General features: G+C 39.5%; 1 protein-coding gene across 1 annotated transcript in view; it reads right to left on the bottom strand.

Moving 5' to 3' along the window:
* IL12RB2 (interleukin 12 receptor subunit beta 2) overlaps positions 1 to 20,508 on the bottom strand; it is a 97,558-nt gene that overhangs the window by 68,611 nt on the left and 8,439 nt on the right. The window contains exons 2-5 of the mRNA XM_058657858.1: positions 15,178 to 15,283; positions 11,878 to 12,165; positions 2,392 to 2,506; positions 1,305 to 1,486 (exon numbers count right to left, since the gene is read on the bottom strand). Of these exons, the coding sequence (XP_058513841.1) occupies positions 1,305 to 1,486; positions 2,392 to 2,506; positions 11,878 to 12,165; positions 15,178 to 15,247 (655 nt within the window). The 5' untranslated portion in view covers positions 15,248 to 15,283. The remainder of the gene's footprint in view (positions 1 to 1,304; positions 1,487 to 2,391; positions 2,507 to 11,877; positions 12,166 to 15,177; positions 15,284 to 20,508) is intronic.

Below are 20,508 nucleotides of genomic sequence, written 5' to 3'. Positions count from 1 at the left end.
AATTATATTTGCTCCAAAATGTGGTAGAATTAGCTCAGTCTAGCTCCTAGGCTAGTCAGAAGGGTGGAGCAAAGTATCCTCAGAACAAGATGTTTTTGTACCCGCTGAAGTGGTGTTTAGAGTTCGTAGCTAGTTGCTCTACCCCAGAAGGTCTTCTGTAGCCTACTTCAGAAGAGTGGCAGTAGCCAAGAGGATGAAAGAATACTTCCTTCAAGAAGGGCCTATGCCAGAAAGCTTAGAAACAGACAGGAAATGGTCAGCGGGGATGCATTTAAAACTCACTGGGTGGGACACAAAGATTAGTTACTCCTCACTGGGGTAATGAAGATTTCTCTGCACACCCCTCCTAATACTGTTCACTTAAACTGTTGACATATGTCTTGTTCTAGAGTTAGACTACCCAAAAAACAGCCAGGTTCAGAGAAATCATGTTTCAATGCTATAAACTGCTAAATACTAAAATTAAAATAGACATGAGACAGCTGAATGGCAATCTATAGCCATTTTAAGGTGTACAGAACACGGCTGAATATAAACCAAAATTGAAATGTCTATGAAGAAGTCACAGGTTGTGGTTGAGAACCTGCATTTTCCTATTAACATATTGGTTAATCAATACCATGTCAATTAATGCTATAATGTTGTAATTGGTTGTAAATATTATGTTGGGGATTTTAATTGATTGGGATGATACTCTGCTGGCTCTACCTTCAGACCAGAGATGGTCTCACCAAGAAACTGTTGAACTTACCAGGACAATAAGATGCTGGACTGTATGCTTGGTAAATATCTCCAATGAAAGAATCTCAACTGAATTTGAACTATGGAAATGCAACAAGGTGGAGCAATCCACCGTGGGGGGAGGATTTGGGGAGGGGCGGGGGGAATCCCAGTGCATATAAAAATGTGCCACATATTGCAATGTAATTAATAAAAAAAATAAATTAAAATAAATTATTCGGGAAAAAAAAAAGAAGGGCCTATGCAAAACCTCTTGAATGACCTCACAGGACCCTCTCAGACAGATGGTATGATTGGCAGTGACACTTTCATGGGATTTGAATCCAGACATCGTTATTTCTCTAATTGAGATTGATACTGAAAATTTCATTTTGAACAGCTGTCTGCTGATAGCTTCTGGATTATGAACCTTTAACTTAAAACCCAGCAACTTTATCTCTTTCCTATGCCTGTTGGCTATTTGCATACACCTTTGCCCTTGAAACAATTCGGATTTGAGTCATCTAGAAAATAATTTTCATGCACCAATAAGCAACGCCCATAAAAAGTGAAATAACTTCTACCTATGTCCAAGAATGTGAACATAGATGCAAGTGAAGAATTTCCAAGCATATTGATGGCAGTAACCTTAACTATGAAATTGGATCCATGTAATTCAGGGGTTAGGTTGAATCCAAAGTCCAAATGATCACAATATTGATCATTGCATTGCTTCTTCCAACTCAAAATTTTTGGCCCATTTAACCTATAAACAAAAGATAATTGTGTTAAACAAGGTACTTTATGCATTACTTTCTCCTTTTGGTATCAAAGAACAAAATGTTCAGATGCTTAAGATTCTAGACAGTTTTTAAAGATCAATTTTGTTTCTATGGAATTTACCATGGGAATACTCATAAGTTATTGTTATAAATAGAACCATACTTCCCAGTCCTCCTTTTTTGGGGCGTAAAATTGAGATTTTTAAATTGTTGTTTGTATATATAAGTATTGATGCTTCTACTACCGGAAATCCTAAAACCCTGGCTGCCATCTTGGTTCTTTGGGGAATGTTCTAATCACTATTGAAAGGATCTAGGGCCACTTTGGCAGTCACTGGAGTAAGTGTCAGCTCCCAGAAAAGCTGTGATCAGACAAGCTTCCTGGGTTCCTCTTCTTTCCCTTCTCTTACTCAGACAGTGTGAATCAGTTGGATCTTGGATGGGATAATGGGATTATTTCCCGAGAAACAGAATCTTCCAGATCCTTTATTTATTTATTTTTGATTCTCATGTCGATCGGCAGTGCTTTAAAAGGACACTCTAAGCTAATCTCCAAGCTAATAAAAAGAGACTGTAAGGAAAAGTCTGTATATGCTATCCCAAGATTCTGCAACTAACTGCAAAGTAGGCTGACCCTACTAGAGCAGGGAAGAACACTCAGAACTTGGATACTGGATGTCCTGAAGAGAACTCAGAACAGACTCAAGATGTTAAGTCTTATATTTTTGATGAACAAACCAGTTTTAACTGATGAACACCAGAATTATTTTTAAGCATCTAATTAGCTAGAGGCATCTATTGCTTCTCTCTGGTAAAACTTTGTTGTTAGATATTTATAAATGTCATCAAAGAGACCTACAACTGTAAGTACTAACAGATTCTCACTCACTCTAAAGTGTACTTAGTGTATAGATGAGTTTCTCGTCCTCTGTCCCAGGTGCAGGCCACAGTCCCACGTTCTCCTTTCTGCATGCAAGACAAGCCTTGAGGCTGTTCTGGAACAACTTGAAAAACAAAGAGCAAAAGCCACACTGTTACCATTTGCCAATTAGATGGCAATACTTCTGCTAAGCCCCCAGAGGATGAGTTGGAAGCCTGAGTTTTTTCTTCTAATAACAGTAATAATAACAGTGAACATGGACCAAACCCTAAATACCACACCCTGTGCTAAATGTTTAATGTGTAGTTCTTCTCCGTTAGAAATTATAGCACCCCATGAGGCTGATACCATTACTGTCTTAATTTTAACAAGGAGGAAGCTAGGATTTAGAAAGGTTAAGCTGTTGCCCAAATTTAAAAGATGATGAAGTAACACAATCTGGGTTCCAGCTCAAGCATGACTGATTTGAGTACAAACTTTTCATTACTACATTCTCACATGCTCCCTGATATAGGACCTTTAGTGCTAGAACTCTGAAAGAATTATCAACAGGAAGTGATGACAATGCTAGTTGTAAAAATACAAAATAGGCATGGTTCCTTCTAATGTAAGGTGTGTATTTAATCTGAAGATTTATTTATTTATTTGAAAGGCAGAGTGAAAGGGATGGAGGGAGGTGAGATGGAGAGAGAGGAAGGGATGGATGGATGGATGGATGGATGGATAGATAGATAGATAGAGATCTTCCACCAAATAATTCACTTCCCAAATGCCTGAAACAACCAAGGCTGGGCCAGGCTGCTGAGGCCAGGAGCTAGGAACCCCACTCTAATTTCCTGAAGAGTTGCAGGGATCCGGCTCTTGGGCCAGTTTCTGCACTTCCCCAGATGAATTAGGTGGAAACAATCAGAAATGGAATAGCTGGAGCCAGAACTTGTACTTGGAAATGGGATGCCAGAATCACAAGCATCAGTTTAACTCGCTGTGCCACAACACTGGCCCCTGGTGTGTATTTTTAAATAAAACCATTTTGTTGTTAAAATAAAGAAGCAGGGCCCAGTTCAATGGCTCAGTGGCTAAGTCCTTGCCTTGTGTGCACTGGGATCCCCATATGAGCGCAGGTTCGTGTTCTGCTACTCCACTTCCCATTCAGCCTGCTGCTTGTGGCCTGGGAAAGCAATGGAGGATGCTTCAGAGCCTCGGGACCCTGCACCCACGTGGGAGACCTGTAAGAAGTTGCTGGCTTCAGGCTTTGGATCGGCTCAGCTGTTGTGGTCACTTGAGTTGTGAACCAGCAGACAGAAGATCTTTCTCTCTGTAAATCTGTCTTTCCAATAAAGACAAATAAATCCTTAAAAATAAAATAAAGATTCAAAGCTAAGAAATTCTCATATTTAAAAGAGGAGAAAATACTGTTTCTTAGCCTTTTCTACCCTGTTACTGAGACTCCCCACATAGATAGATAATTCTTTTGGGAGAAAGAAAAACAAGTGCAAGATTGAACCTCCACATATTGCCGACAATGAAAAAAGCTGTCATCAATAGAATATTTGTTTTTCTTTGACACCTATTGTAGGCATGGGCATAATAATATCGCTGTGAACCAATTAACTTCTTAGAATTGTAGTGTCACCTGTAAAGTGGGTATAATTATATCTAACTCACATAGTGTTAAGAATGTAATAAACTCTTTATGATATTTTATTTGCATCTGCACACATATGTACGTGAATGTTTATATATACTGTAACACTGTATGCACATACTACACATGATTGAGTCAGGTAGAAACTTGCTTTTTTTGGCTCACAGAATATTTCATTTTTATCTTAAGATATATTTTTTAGACTTGATATTTTACAGAATGACTGTAAATCACTGACATAAATTTAACCCAAACTCAAAGTATGTATGTGTCTTCTACACTCAGCCAACCATAATTACTTATTTTGCCTTTACTCATGGTTTATAATATTTGTAATATTTTGAAAAGAAAAACATAAAAATTGCAAGTAGTGCTTCAGAAAAATATCATCTCTGTAAAGCATCACTTCAAGGCACCGAGAAAAGTCAAATGACAGCAACCTGTACATAAATCTCAAGATCTCATTTGTGAAAAACTGATACAATTATTGTAGAAAATGTAGCACTGATTGGATGGCAGACACACTGAGAAGCTTTGATGACTACATACTGACCTCTGGACACACTGATATGCTTTAAATATACTGACTTATCTTGATCTGGCTCACTACAGTGAAATATAATTGTAGTCCTTCAGTTTTTGATTGCTTAGTAATCTTTTAAAATTTCAAGAACTTTTGGCTTGTATCTAAAATTTAATAAGATAACCCTGGCTCTGTAAGTTTATATATATACATATATATATAAAATATGTTACATATATATTATATTATTTATATAATACATAATCTTTTAAACTTGAATTATTTTGTTTTTCTGCAGTTGCAGTTATTCTTTTCCAAAAGATGTTACTACTGATTTATGAACTTATTTGTTCTTGCTTCCACTATGAACATTTATATATGTAATATATATAATACATATAATATATATAATACATATAATATATATACACACTATATATTATGTATATATGCACACACATACACAAAGGGAAAACTGAATTGGGTAAATATTAATTTTTGTAGCTGTGGCTTAGCTTTCAAATATTAAAAGGAAGTGTTCAATAACTGGACTAGACCCTCTAGACTGCTTTTTGTTTTGTTTCATTGCCCCCTTTTCCTTCACACATTTTGCTTTTTTTTTAATCTATTAGTAATAGTTACCACAGGTAAGGAAAAATACATGATATTTATCTTTTGGGGACAGCCATAATTGTTTCCAGTTGCACCCATTTTGTTGCAAAAGACAGGATATCATTCTTTTTTATGGCTGAGTAGTATAACAACCTTTTTTAATCTTGACATAGGTAACTATCTTTTATCCCTATGTGTTTTGTTTTTATTTAACACACTTCCAACACTTCAGCCAAATATTAATTAATCACTGTTGAGTGTATTTACAATCTGGGGGCTGGGGGTGTTGTTGCTGCTGCTTGTGATACCTACATCACATATCAGAGTGACTGGGATTCAGTCTTGCCTCTGCTTCTGATTCAGCTTCCAGTTAATGTACCCTGGGGGCAGCACAAAATGGCCCAAGCACTTGGGTTCCTGCCATCCATGTGGGAGACCTGAATGGAGCTCCTGGCTCCTGGCTTTAGCTGGACTCAGCCTGACTCAGCTCAGGCTGTTGCCATCAATTGGAGAGTATCAGGCAACAGAGGATCTCTCTGTCTCTCCTTCTCCATCACTCTGCATTTCAAATAAATAAACGTTTGGAAAAAAGCCATTCAGAATTATCTTAGAAAAAAGCCATTCAGAATTATCAGGAGTACAGTTTCAACTGCTTGAGGATCTTTCTCTAGAAATTTTTTGGCTTTCCAAGACATCTGGCTCCACGCCTGATACACAGCTGTCATTCTGGGTCTGGCCATCCTCAGCGACCCAGAAATTCTGTCTCCCATTTCCTGCACGGGATCTCCTGTGTCTCAGCACCAGGGCTTCTTCTGCATGGATGTAATTACTTGTGTTGGCAAAGCATAGCACCAAGAATTCCCTGGGCTGAGGGACATGGGAGGAGATTTTGTGAGCCTGGCTGAGAATGTCTACATTTTACCCTCACACTTGACTAATTCTTTGGCTGAGTATAGAATATTATAAGTTAAGAAGGATTTTTATTCAGGATTTTGAAGCTACTGTTTCCATGGTTTCTGGAATTCCCATGGATTCCAGATCATTGTTGAGAAGCCTAAAGCTATTTCTATTCTAGAACTATCATATATGACCCATTTCCTCTCTTGATTAGAACTGTCTCTTTGCTTCCTCTTTTCAGAATTTTCACAACGAAATGCTTTTGGAGGGTCTACTTCTATTAATTTTACTGGATTCCCAGAGTTCACACATTCTGGAAGCTTCTGACAAGGCTTCTTGAGCTATATTCCCAGTGATTCAGACTTCTTACTCTTCAGTATTATTCTTAAAAGTCCTTATGTTCCATACATTGGGATTTCTCTAATTTTACATTCTGTATTTTATTTTATTATTTTAAAAATATTTACTACTATTATTATTTGTTATGCTTTCAGCTTACTGGTTCACTTCCCAAATGATTCAACCCAGCTACATGTAGGTGGCAGGAATATTACTTGAGGTATAATTGCTGCCTCCCAGCATCTGCACTCATTGGAATGAGGAGTTGGAGCCAGCGATTGAAGTCAAGTACTTTTGTGTGAGATGGGAATGTTGTAAGTGTTATCTCAATTGCCAGGCTAACTGCATTTTCCCATCTTTTTTCTTATATTTTTGTTGACATATTGGAGCAAGGAAGTAACTTAAAGATTGGGGCCATGTGTGCATATTTGAGTTGCAGGGCATTTGCTAAGTTTGAGTTTCATTGAAGAATTATCTGACTAGGTTTTTGGAGAACTCCTGTTGTCAACATTTTTTAGATATTTTCCTTTGGCCTGATCAGATTTATCAGAAATGCTTTTCCATTATGCTTTGAGGTGGATGTGGGTTTGAAGGGAGCTATGTGTACACATCCCTTCATCACTCTTGTTTAGAATGGAAACTCACCAATCACAGCAGAGCTTGGACCTCCTTGTCTAGTGACCTCTGACATCAAGCCTCTACTCATGCCAGAGAGATGCCATCTGTGTACTTGGAAGGAATCTGAGAATCTAAATACTTTAGAAACAGACTTTCAACAACATCTTCCACTTTCATTCTTACTCCCAGAAGTACAAGATGCCATCACCTTCTGAGTCTAAGAAGGCAGCTTCTGCATTAAATCAGGTTATAACTTGTATTTTTAGCTTCTCAAAATACTAATCTTTTAAGATTTACTTATTTTTACTTAAAAGGCAGATCTAAAGAAAGAAAGAGAGAAAGAGAGATCTTTCATCCTCTGTTTCACTCTCCTAATGGCCACCATGGCCGGAGATGAGATAATCCAAAGCCAGGAGTCAGGAGCTTCTTCCAGGTCTCCCATGTAGGTGCAGGGGCCCAAGGACTTAAGTCATTCTCCACTGTTTTCCTAGTCCACAAGCAGGGAGCTGGATGAGAAATGGAGCATCCAGGACTACAATTGGTGTCCATAAGAGATGCCAGTGCTACAGGCTGAGGATTACCCTGTTGAGTACTGTGTCACCTCCTCAAAGCATTTTTTATGTGTTTCTCCTATTTTTTTCTGACTTTGAGGGCTTGTATCACTTGAAAATTTTATTGTGTCTTGGTTTTACATCAGCAGCAATTAAAGTGTTCATATGTTCAACCTGCCATTGTTACCTTAAATCCTTTCCAAGATATCTTCATGAACAAATGAGATGAAACTTCTACATAACTAAACAGTACAACTTCTATCCTTAATCCTGACAGTATGAAGAAAGTCTTGTTCGAAAGATCTAAGCTTTCACCCATAATTGAAGTCAGCTTTCTCAACCATGAAGCTAGTGTTCCTCAGCTCAGGCAGAGACCATACAAGGAGATACCATACATCTGAATACAAATGCACAATAGCTGAGTACAAGCAAAGAACATATATCAAAGATTCTGACAACTAAATTAGCTTATAATACAAGACATTGCCATGATTGCTATTACTTTCAAACTCCTTTTATTGTAGGAATAAAAAGTCTTAGAAAAGTGGTTTTCCAAAGCATCAACAGTCAAGGCATATACTGAAAATGGCCAGGCAAGACTTTGTTATTTTTCATTTATTGCTTTGTTTTAATAAATTGTTGTGGATCAAACCTAGAAGCTTAAGGATAGGTACTGGCTAGTTTTTATACAATTTAGTTGAGCTCTTGGAAGCAGAGAAGCCCAAACATGACAAGAGGCCAAGAAGAAAAGGCTTGAAAACTTGCCTATTCTCAGTTCTGAAAAACTAGCTAACTTGATGACAGAATGCACCACGATAAGCAAGGACACTGGACTGCCACTTAGCACAAAAACATAAATGAGCTGATGACTCCCGGGACTGACAACCATGAGCTGAGCACACTGGATAAAATCAAGATGCAATGTGTCTTTTCTTGGAATGACTGGCCAAACTCAGAAAAAGGTGCTGTTTCCAATCAATGCAAAGCTGTTAAACTTGCTCAAGAGCAGCAGTTTGTGTGTTTATGGCTTGAACGTGTTACACAAGCAATACTCTGCAGGTGCCACCCAAATTCACTGAACCATGGTGGACACTCCTGAGCATCTCTCTAGTCACAGATGCATCTATGCACATGGGATGGAACATTGAAAATGAAAAGGGTGGTAGCTCTCTAATATGTGATAGCACAGATGTAAAATCAAATGGAATTGCTTAGTACATCTGTAAGAGTACAAACTGCCAAGGCTGTTACTGATCCACTGCAAATTAGAAATACCAGCAGAGCTGTGGACACCTGGAACTGAAATCACAGAGGTGAGACTAGCGTAAATAGGAATTTAGATGTGACAAGATGGGGAAATACCTTGGTGATATATGCAGGTGCTCTAAGAATGAGAGAAGTAAAGAACAACTGCATTTTGAGAAAAAAAATTAATTTTGTCTATAATCAATGTTTATATTTTCTTTTAAAGGAGTTGTGCACAGCTACCCAGCAGGATGCATGCATGAAGAAAAGAGTCCAGCTGCCTGTAACCACAGTCCTACAGCTTGTCACCTCAGCACCTCTTGAGTGTTTTGCACTGTGTTAAGCACTTTGCTTACAAAGAATGCTATCATCTTCATAACACATATGGAGAAACTGAGGCACAGAGAATTGAACTTGTCTGAGGTTAGACTGTTAGAGGCAGGGTTGAGACTTAAAGTCTATGCTTTTTCTACTGCAGGAGAGGCTAGCAGATCTGACAATACCTGACTCCTAAGTGCTGTGCAGAGGAGGACCTGAGGTAGAAGAGGAGTACTAGAACTGGAATTGGTTGAAGCAGCCTCCCCACTAGTGATTTGTTCGGCTGCTTGCTTGACCTGCTGCTAAGTGCTTCTGGTAGTGCTACAGGAAAACTACCTTGCACCAATCATATCTTCCTTGGTAAAAGGGAAGAGTTATCCACTTCTCCTGAGAAGAATCTCACTGAATGGCTTATCATCACCTCCATACATAGTAAGACTGTATCCTTGAAGCTTTGTCAGCCAGCTCACCACAGGGATTCCCTCTAGTTTCAAACCTCTCAAATGCCACACAGAGCTCACCTGAAATTGCTGAGGCTCAAGGTTCCACAAACTTCCTCAGGGTCGATGCAAGCTTACTGACAAGCGTGGGTAGCTCAAAGAAGCTGTGAGCCACTGGCTGCAAACCTCAGGCAGGTGTCTGTTGGCTCACACTGCACATTATAGCAGATGCAGCAGATATCATCACAGTACTTACTTCCCAGCAGCTGCCTGGAGGGATCAGTGATACAAACCGGAAGTGTAATGGGACTGATGTTCTGCAAACTATTGTCATGAGAGATAGTTAAATTCTTTCTTTGCCTAGCCATTACATTTCCATCCTTTCTGAGTATTTCCTCAAATAACCAAACTATTTTCTGTTAAGCTGCAGATAGATCAGTAATGTTACTATGTTGTTTAAGTATGCATCACACAACATTTCAGCTGGAGTCGGCATGTGGTACAGAGATATGGAGCTTAAGGCACTACTTAGAATGCCTGCATCCCATAACAGAATGCCTGGGATGAAGTTCAGTCTCCACTTGTAATCCAGCTTCCTGCTAATGCATACCTTGACAGGCAAGAGTTGCTGGGTCAAGTACTTAGGATTCTACCACCCATTTGGGAGACCTGGCTAGTGTTTCTGGTTCCTGATTTTGACCTGGACCATTCCTAGCTGTTGTAGGTATTTGGGTAAAAGAATCAGAGGTTGGAAAATCTCTCTCTCTCCTTCCCTGTTGCTTTGAGTTTAAAATAATTAGGGCCTGGCACAATAGCCTAGTGGCCAAAGTCCTTGCCTTGTATGTACCAGGATCCCATATGGGTCCCTGGTTGTGTACTGACTGCCCTGCTTCCAAGCCAGCTCCCTACCTGTGACCTGGGAGAGCAGTCGAGGACGGCCCAAAGCCTTGGGACCCTGCACCTATGTAGGAGACCTGAAAGAAGCTCCTGGCTCCTGGCTTCGGACCAGCTCAGTTCTAGCCATTGTGGCCACTTTGAGAGTGAATCAACAGATGGAAGATCTTCCTCTCTGTCTCTCCTCCTCTCTGTATATCTGCCTTTCCAAAAACAATTAATAAATCTTTAAAACAAATAAATAAAATCATTAAACCTTAAAATGATTCAGTCAAAATATATGCTGGTGGTTCAAGAAGGATGTCATCTAACAATATAGTTATTTTAGTTTATGTAACCATATTCTGTCATTTTTGTCAAGAGCTGAAGCAGCTAACAATATGTTTCTCAGACAATAGCCCTATTGCTAACCAGCTGGTGATTACATTTGCTTTTGCTCCCTGCCTGGCTTAGTCCTTCCTCTTTGCCTCCCCAGGATTATGGAAACTCCCTACCATCGCTACCCCACAAAGTGTCAGCCTGTCAGTTTTGCTTGTTCAGTTTTCTAAAGGACCAAAAAGCTAATAATTATGAGTATAGTTTCCTTTTAACCCCTGGTAGTATAAGAACCATTGGTTGGAGGCAGACATAGATGAGGCAACCATGTTTCATGCATTAAGTCAGGGGTGGCCAGGAGGTGCTCAGCTATAGTCACCCTGACATTTATAAACTGACAACTTGTGTTTTTTTTTTTTCCCAGAAGATGTAGCTTATTTTTAAGTTGGTTTCTCTCTCTCTCTTTTTAAAAGTAGAGTTACAGACACACAGGGAGAGGGAGGGACAGAGAAAGATTTTCTATCCACTGATTCACTCCCCAAATGGTTGCAGTGGCTGGAGTTGGGAGAGTCTGAAGCCAGAAGCCAGGAGCTTCTTCCAGGTCTCCCATGTGGGTACAGTGGCCATAGCACATGGGACATCTTTTGTTACTTTCCAAAGCACACAAGAAGGGAGCTGAATCAGAAGTGGAGCAGCCAGTACTAGAATTGGTGCCCACATGGGATGGCAGCACTGCAAGCAGCAACTTTATCCATTGCACCTTGGTGCTGGATCCAGAAGATGCAGCTTTGAACAAATTCTCTTACGTCAGAAAGGCATTAAGACCTATCTGCAGAGATCAATTTTCCTACCACTGGAGTTCAAGGACATAAGGGTAATGGTCTTAGTGGAGGCCAAAAGAGAAAGAAGGAACCTTATCGAGTGAATCTTTACGTCTAATGATGTCTGGACTTATTCTGAGCAACTTGTGTTACTATCAAGATCAAATACTTCCAAGAGGCAAGAGTAGAACTCTGTTCTGTGTTTAGTTGTCTACCTAGCACATGAAAAACATTACAAAGTTCAAGAATTTTTAGAAATTCAGAAAGGAATGCTCACCACCAACGGAGATCTCTGCCCCACAAATTTGAAACTCATTTTCATGGATGCAGGCCAGCTTGCAGACAAACAAAGTTGTCCCCAGGGGAAGATCTGTGACTTGGGTAGTGAAGGAGTCACCGTGGTGAAAACAGATTGTTCTGTTGAACTCATAGAGGATTAGCCTGTTAAAACTGGAGGAGTTTTGGCAGCCTTTTTTGGGTTTCACAGTGCATGAAATATTGACAGTTGATCCAAGAGAAATTACATGCGAAGGCTTCACAGTCACATCTCCTCTCTTACACACATCTGCAACAATATAAAAATGTAATACTCAGTAGATTGTGGGGCAAGCATTTAATGAAATGGTTAGAGTTACATGTGCTTGGGTGGCATCCAATGTTTGAGTGCCTGAATTCAAGTTCCAACTCCACTTCTAATTTCAGCTTCCTGCTGATGTGCACCGTGTGCAGCAGTAAATGATGGTTCGGGTACTTGGATTCCTCTGCTGATATAGCAGAGAGATCTAGGTGGACTTCTGTGTTTCTGGCTTCAGTCTGGTCAATTACTGGCTATTTCTGGTGTTTGGAGGAGAGGATATGAACCAGTGGATGAAGGAGCTGTGTGTGTGTGTGTGTGTGTGTGTGTGTGTGTGTCTTTAAAATAAAATGAAAAATAGGGCCCGGCGGCATGGCCTAGTGGCTAAAGTCCTCGCCTTGGGGGCCCCGGGATCCCATATGGTCGCCGGTTCTAATCCCGGAAGCTCCACTTCCCATCCAGCTCCCTGCTTGTGGCCTGGGAAAGCAGTTGAGGATGGCCCAATGCACTGGGACACTGCACCCGCGTGGGAGACCTGGAGGAGGTTCCAGGTTCCCAGCTTCGGATCGGCGCGCACTGGCCCGTTGCGGCTCACTTGGGGAGTGAATCATCGGACGGAAGATCTTCCTCTCTGTCTCTCCTCCTCTGTGTATATCTGGCTGTAATAAAATGAATAAATCTTAAAAAAAAAAAGAAAAATAAAAATTGAGCATTGTGCAGTTCCCCAAAGCAAGGTAAGATTAAACCCATCCAATCATGGATATAAAACAATTTACATTGCTGTGGTACTTTCTTGGTAATACACAATGAGAACAGATGGTGACCATATTAAAATCTAACTGGATTTGAATTTAAATATGCATCCTTTCAAAAGCAGTAATACTACAACCAAAACTATTAATAGCAAAGTGATAAGAAAGTAGAGTTGGAAGAACATTCAGGAGCAGTTTCAGGAAAAACCAGCCTCTCTTAAATGCAAATTATTCACCAAACTGCTAAACAGGGCTTCCCAGAATAAATCATGTTGTTTTCCATCACTAGGAATGACATATAATATTTTAGTACTCATATTATTGCAAACTTTAGGGGCATATTGAGGAATAATTTCTTCTCTTTTGCTCTATTAGTGGCATAAAGTATGTGTAATATGCAACATTATTTTATAGTAGAGCAAAATATCACGGGCTCTGGAACTAAAGGTGGAAATTTGGTCTGCCTGTGCCATATTTTGGCATTCTTACAAAATGCTCAGACTGTAGGATAGAAAATCGATTATGCTATGTGGTCAAATATGAAAGTACATGAATTAATCCTTTTAAAGAGTGTTCTCTATACCATGTACTATATTTCAGTTGCTACATAAATCTGTTATTTCAAAATGAGGTCCATAAGTCTTTACATTAAATAAGAAAACTATTCAGAAACAGTATTCAGTTCTCAGTAACTGTTATTGAAAGAACCTTAAAATCACAAATTTCACTTAGAATTTTTCAGATGTGATATAAAGTCTCCCCTGAAAATCTTTTTTTGAGTGATTATGAGATTGTCAAGCTAACTACTATAGAAAGAAATTGACAAAAAGTTATATAAGTCAAAGGGAATATTTAAAAAATCATTTGAAATAAAAGTCTTCTCATCCTGACTTTCAGAACTTATAATAAATTCTTCCTCTCTTATTGACTTATATATTTGGTTTCTGCTTCTTTGACCTTTTTTTATTCTAATGGAACAGAAAGAACTAAACAAGTTTTCAACAAAAGCCAAAGGAAAAGAACCCATCCATATCCATTCTTTTTTTTTTTAATTTTTCTATATTATTTTTTAAAGCTATTTTTTTCTTTATTAATATTTTGCATTATGTGACAGTTTCATAGGCTCTGGGTATCCCCCTCCCTCCCCCCCCAGGCCCCTGGTGGATTCCTCCACCTTGATGCAGCATTACAGTTCAAATTCAATCAAGATTCTTTCCTTGCAAACGTATACCAAGCATAGAGTCCAGCTACTTATTGTCCAGATGGGTTGAACAGTTTCTTGGGGAGACCATTTCTGGTCCGAAGTCAGAGCTGGTATAATATCATCCCAGTCAATTTAGAGTCCCAATATAACATCAACAGCAATTTACAGTATTATGGAATTGACATGGTTTTGAGTAACCAGTATGTTAAAAAAAAAAAAAAAAACAAGTCCTAACCACAACCTATGATTGGCTCATTGACATCTCAATTTTAGTTTATATACAGGACCGGACCGGCTGCTGTATACCTTAAAATGGCTATAAGGTACCATTCAGCTGTCTCGTGTCTATTTCATTTTAGCATTTAGCCATTTGTTGTGTTGAAGTATAATTTTGTTGATCTTGGCAGATTTTGGGATAATCTAGACTGGCTTGTAACTCTAACAAGATATTTGTCGACATTTAAGGTGCAGAACATTTTTTTTTGGGGGGGCGGGGTGTGCAGGAAAATCCTCAACACCATGGTGAGGAGTGACTAATCTTTGTGTCCCACCCAGCAAGGCATGAGCCAATCCACGCCAGCTCTTTCCTGTCAGATTTCAAGCTCTACTTTCTGTTGTTTGTCTATTTATTTTAGGTTTTTTTTTTTAGTTTGTATGATTGTTTGTTTGCTGTGAGGGGTTTTCAAAGCGATCCCGATGGTCACTGCGAGGGAGGGCGGGGGTCCAGAGGTGGAGCCAGGCTCAGACCAGAGAAAGCTCTCCTCCTACACCACAGTGTAAGCATGCATTCATGATTGCTGGCTGGGCTACCCAGCCAATTTCTGAAGGGAAAATGATATGACTGGACTCTTCTACTGATCATCAGCATAAATTAAATAAAATGCATATGATTACTTATATAAAACCTAACTTTTTAACTTACATAAATGGAGGGTTGACTATAAAAGCCCAACTACCTTTAATGTTTGTCACAAATGCCTGGTTCAGTTGTAACGAAGAATTTAAACCACAAATACTTCTGTCAATTGTCTTATAGAAATAACTTACCTATTTTTGCTTTAATTGACAGCCACATGATTGTAAAAACAAGTGCCAGTGAACATCCTCTAATGGCCATGAACAGTCCTCTCTGGAATACAACTGAGTATTCTACCTTATAAAACAAGAAAATAAATTCATGTATGTTAAATATATTCAGAAAACATTAGAAACAAAATTATTCAGAAGAGGGTAAGTAAGGTTCCACTTTGTTTTTTTCCATATTGTTAAGATTGTCTTTGTTGCCTCTAAAAGTGAAGTGTCGGGCCTGGTGCAGTAGCCTAGAGGCTGAAGTCCTCTCTTTGCATATGGGCACCAGTTCGTGTCCCAGCTGCCCTGCTTCTCATCTAACTCCCTGCTTGTGGCCTAGGAAAGTAGGCAAGGACAGCCCAAGGAGTTAGGACCCTGCACCCCAGTGGGAGACCCTGAAGAAACTCCTGGCTCCTGGCTGAGGATCAGCACAACTCCGGCTGCTGTGGCCACTTGGGGAATGAACCAGCAGATGGAAGAACTTTCTCTCTCTATTTCTTTCTCTCTGTAAATCAGACTTTACAGGAAAAATAAATAAATCTTTTTTAAAAAGTGAAGTGTATATTTAAAATTAAAAATTTGTAGCTCTGTGTCAACCCCATCCATCTCAGTGAGGTCTCTTGACGTCAACAAAGGATTGGAGCAAGACATTGGTATCTTACTCGGCTTTGGCTGCTATGACAAAATACAATAGACCGAATAGCTTACAAACATAAAAACTCTTTCTCCCAGGTCTGGAGGACTAGAGAGTCTGAGTTCAAGTACCAACAGATTGATGTCTGATGAAGGCTCACTCTCTAACTGGTATGTGGTGCCTTCTACTTGTGTCCTTACGTGGTTGGTGCAGCACGGCACCTGTCTGGGGTCTTTTTTTGTGAGGATATTAACTCCACTCATGAAGGCTGTACCCTATGATTTAATTATTCTTAAAAGACTTTTCCTCATAACATCATTCATCCTGGGGGTTAGAATTTTGACACATTAATATGGGGAGGATATAAATATTCATATCATAACAATGGGATTTAAATGCTTTTATATTTAAATACAAGATCTCTTAACCTGCCTGAGCCTCAATCCTAAACAAAAATTGTTTTTCCAAATAAGACTGCGCCACCATAGACAAACAGAGTAGTCAAAGAATTTCTAATCTGGCCATGTGATTCTGGGAAACGATAGATTAAAAATGGTTCATGGGCCTGGCATTGTGGCACAGCAACTTAAGCCACTGCTTGTGATGCCTGTATCCCATGTGAGCACCAGTTCAAGTCCTCTGCTTCTCCTCCAATCCACTTCCCTCCTAAAGCTCCTAGGAAGGCAGCCGAAGATGGCAAAGGGCCATTTTTGTGAAGACTACTAGCTTTTAAATATAAATCAGATCACGTTAGCCACTCCACAGCACTGCTGTTAACACAGTCTGCATTGCTGTTGGAATAAAATCCAAAGTCCTTTCCACAGCTCAGCCACTGCATAGCCTCATTTGTCATCTTGCCACCATGGTTGTCTCTGCTTCCTTGCATGGCTGCCTCTGCTCCCTTCACACTGACCCTCAGACTATTCCTGAAACAACACACACTCTCAGTTGCCTGGAGGAGTTGGTACAACTCTCAGTTGTACCAACTGTGTCATCTTTCAGAATCCTCCTCCCCTGCCTCTCAGTGTGGTTGATTCACAGCTTTCGGGTCTTGGATCACATGATTTTTCTCTATAGAGTCCTTCCCTGACCACCTGTCCATATCCCTCCTAGACCTTCCCTGAAACAGTAGTTTCCCCTGATTGCTTTCAATTCATCATCTTGCTTATTGTCTTCATGGAGCAAAACGTAACAGCTTTGTTCCCCATCCCCATTTTATTATTACTATTTTATAATACAGTTCCATTACCTCCTCCCCAAGGCCTCTCCCCCAACACACTGATTTCACCTATATTATTACAATAGCATAATTCTTCATAAACTGTCATAAGTTCATTATTGTTGGCATGGACAATGGCAGAGAGTCTAACATTCTATTGTTAAGATGAAGTTAAGTTTCATTGGGAGCCCATTTTTGATCTGGAAGTACAGATGCATACTGCACTGTATCCTCACATCTGGATAAGATAATCTCCATTACACAGTTACTATACATCCTCCTTAAATGAAAAGCCACAAATCAACATCAACAACAGGAAGAAAAATAGAAATTTACAATGTCATGAAGTTAAATAACATGCTACTGAATGGCTAACGTGCCTCTGAAAAACTGAAGAAGAGAAGAAAATCAAGAACCTTCTTGACGAAAATGATGCAACTTATAATCTATGAGTCAGTGAATAATTAAATATGAAAAAACTATTTAAAAAAAAACATGTTATAGTTTCTCCTGATCTTTATTGGTGAGATATGTCTCCTGTACACAACAGATAAATGGGATTTGTTTTGTTAATCCAGTCTACTAATCTATGATGTTTGGTTGATGAGTTCAAGCTATTTACAATCAGGGTTAGTATGAATAGGTGGTCACTTGGTCCTGTCATTTTAGCAATGAGTTTTTCATTGTTTGATTTAGTGTCCTATTGTTACTTTACCGGAATGTTCTTCACATTTCTTTTTGGTTTTGGTGGGTACTTTTCCTTTTCTCTGTCAAGAGAACATCTTTAAGTATCATTTGTAGGGCAGGTCTGGAAGAGGCATACTCTTTTAACTTTTCTTTACTGTGGAAGAGTTTTATTTCATTTTCAAAGACAAAGGGAAACTTTACTGGGTACATAATCCTGGCAGACAATTTTTTTGCTTTTAGAATCCGGAATATGTCACCCCATTCTCTTCTTGCCTGTAGAGTTTCCTGTGAAAGGTCAACTGTAAATCTGATTGCCTTTTCTGTATACGTCAATTGATTTTTTTTTCCATGAACACATTTAAGAATCTTTTCCTTATATTTGATTGAGGAGAGCTTGATTATCATGTGTTGTGGTGAAGACTGCTTTTGGTCAATCCTGTTGGGAGCTCTGTGCCTCTCTTGGATGTTGTTTCTCAATTCTTTCTCTGTATTAGAGAAATTTTCATTTATTATTTCATTGAATACAGCTTTAATCACAGATTCTCTTTCTGCACTTTATGGAACTCTCATATCTCTTATACTTGATCTTTTAATAGTGTCTTTCAATTCCTGAATACTTTTTTCACTTGACCCATCTCTGCTTCCAGTTTTATGATTGTTTCCCCATTGTGACAAGAAATATCCTCCAATTCTGAGATTCTTTTGTCTGCCTCCTTCATTCTATTATTGAGACTTTCCATTGAAAGTCTTTCATTTCCAATAATTCAACTTGATTTTGTTTCAGTGTTGCTGTTTCCTGTGTGAATCTCTGAATTTTGTATCTCACATTTTTTCAATGTCTTCCTCAGTTAACTTTGAGGTTGGCAAAGGCTTTTTCTCCTTTGCAGGGGAGTCTTCAGTAATATTAATTGTGCCTCTGTCTCTTCTTTTGCTCTTGGTCATTGTACTTCTGGTTAGCAGGCTCTTTTCCATAGGGCAGGTTTCTAAGGTCTACAGCTTGATTTGACTTACTGTGTTTGGTATTTGGTTCTTTGTTTGCAGTCACTTGTGCCACTTCCTCCAGTGAGTTACAGGTCTGGGCTCTTGTATTAGGCTTCCACCATGGTCTCCAAAGCCCCAGCTTCTGGCTCACCACTCGCCATCTCCTATGCTCCTGTGCTGTTGTTGCACCGTTTTCTGTACAATCTTTCACCCATTTCTGATTCGAGCAGTTCTCAGGATCAGAAACCTGCTGGATATTAGGTCTGAGTGCTACCTGGACCTACTTTCACCCATAGAATGCCAAAGTTGGCATTATTTTCCCTGTGGGACCAGTGCAATGCTCTGAGCTGGAAGTTAGTTTGCTCCCAACTCAGCAGATTAGCATAGTCTGCCACACTGAACAAAACGGCACCTGATGTGCCACTCATGGAGTTCTGGATCTGCTGACTAGTTAGGTCCGGGGCTACCCGGACCTATTTTGGGTGGAAGCTGCAGTTTGCCACATCAGTGCAATGCACTGAGCCAGAAATGAGTTTGTTCCAAGCTCAGTGCTTGTGCAGTCCTGTTCCACTCTGCCTTTGCCTCCCTACACAAAATAGTGCCCAATCCAGGTCTTATGAAGGTCTGGGCTGTGAGCTCCACCTTATTCCTGCACTGCCTATTTGGGATCTACTGCTGTGTTTCTGCCCCTGGTTGAAGCCAACAAATCAGCAGGATAGGAAGTTCTTTGCCTGGTTTGCCTCCTGAGCTCCGGGTAAACTCCCCTTCCCAGCTGGCTGCTGGTGGAGCTCTGGCTACTGGTGAAGCTCAGTTCACCAGTCACTGACTGTTGCTGGGCTATCTGCAATGCCACATCATTGTCCCTGCTGCTTTCCTGTGTCTGTCAGTCTGTCCTCTCCTGTTTCCTGGAATGTGCCCTCTCTGCTTCACCCTGGCTAGTGATTCTCCATCTGGTTAAACATGTCCTTGCCCTATTCTGCCATCTTGATTCTCCAGCCTCATTTCTTAATCACCTGTTTGTTCTATATCTTTTGTACCATGATAAAAGGCATCACAAAAGCAGCAATGCTGATCATCTTGATCAGAGCTATATCCCAGCACTTAATGTTGGGAAAGCTAATACAACAAATACCTATTGCAAGGAGAGAGAAAAGCCTATAAGAGCTATAGAAAACTCTCTGCAAATAAACCTGAGGTAGGCAGAACATGATTCACTTGATGATTATGCTTTTAGTCCTGGAACTTGTGAAAATGTTACCTTTCAAAATTTTTATTAATATAAAAGAACGGATTCTGTGTATTTTATAGGTACCATTCTAAGATCAACATACTTCCCTTCCTTCCTTCTCTCCCTCACTCCGTCCCCTTCCTTCCTTTATCTTTTCTTTAATTTTTGCAAAAACATAATTATAGGACACTCAATAATCACAGGATTAATATACCGCTAATCATAATATTCAACAAGTAACAAGTAGAGAGATTACAGTTCTATGGGGCTAAAAACAACAATCAGATCACAAGACATTTGTTTTGGTCCTATACACTTTTTTGTATCCCATATTAACTAACATATGTCAGAGAAAATATGGTATTCATATTATTGGGACTGGTTTATTTTGCTAAGCATGATAATTTCCAGTTGCAAAAAACAGGATTTCATTGCCTTCTTCTATGGCTGAGTAGTATTCCATAGAGTATATATGCCACATTTTAAATTTTAGTTATTTGGATTGATTCCATGTCTTAGATATAATGAATTGAACTGTACTCCAACATGGGAGTGACAATT

This window comes from Ochotona princeps, chromosome 2 (genome assembly GCF_030435755.1).
Source record: "Ochotona princeps isolate mOchPri1 chromosome 2, mOchPri1.hap1, whole genome shotgun sequence".
In the NCBI taxonomy this organism is placed as follows: Eukaryota; Metazoa; Chordata; class Mammalia; order Lagomorpha; family Ochotonidae; genus Ochotona; species Ochotona princeps.
Note: the sequence above shows the minus strand (reverse complement) of the source record. Positions and strands in the feature narration are given on the sequence as shown.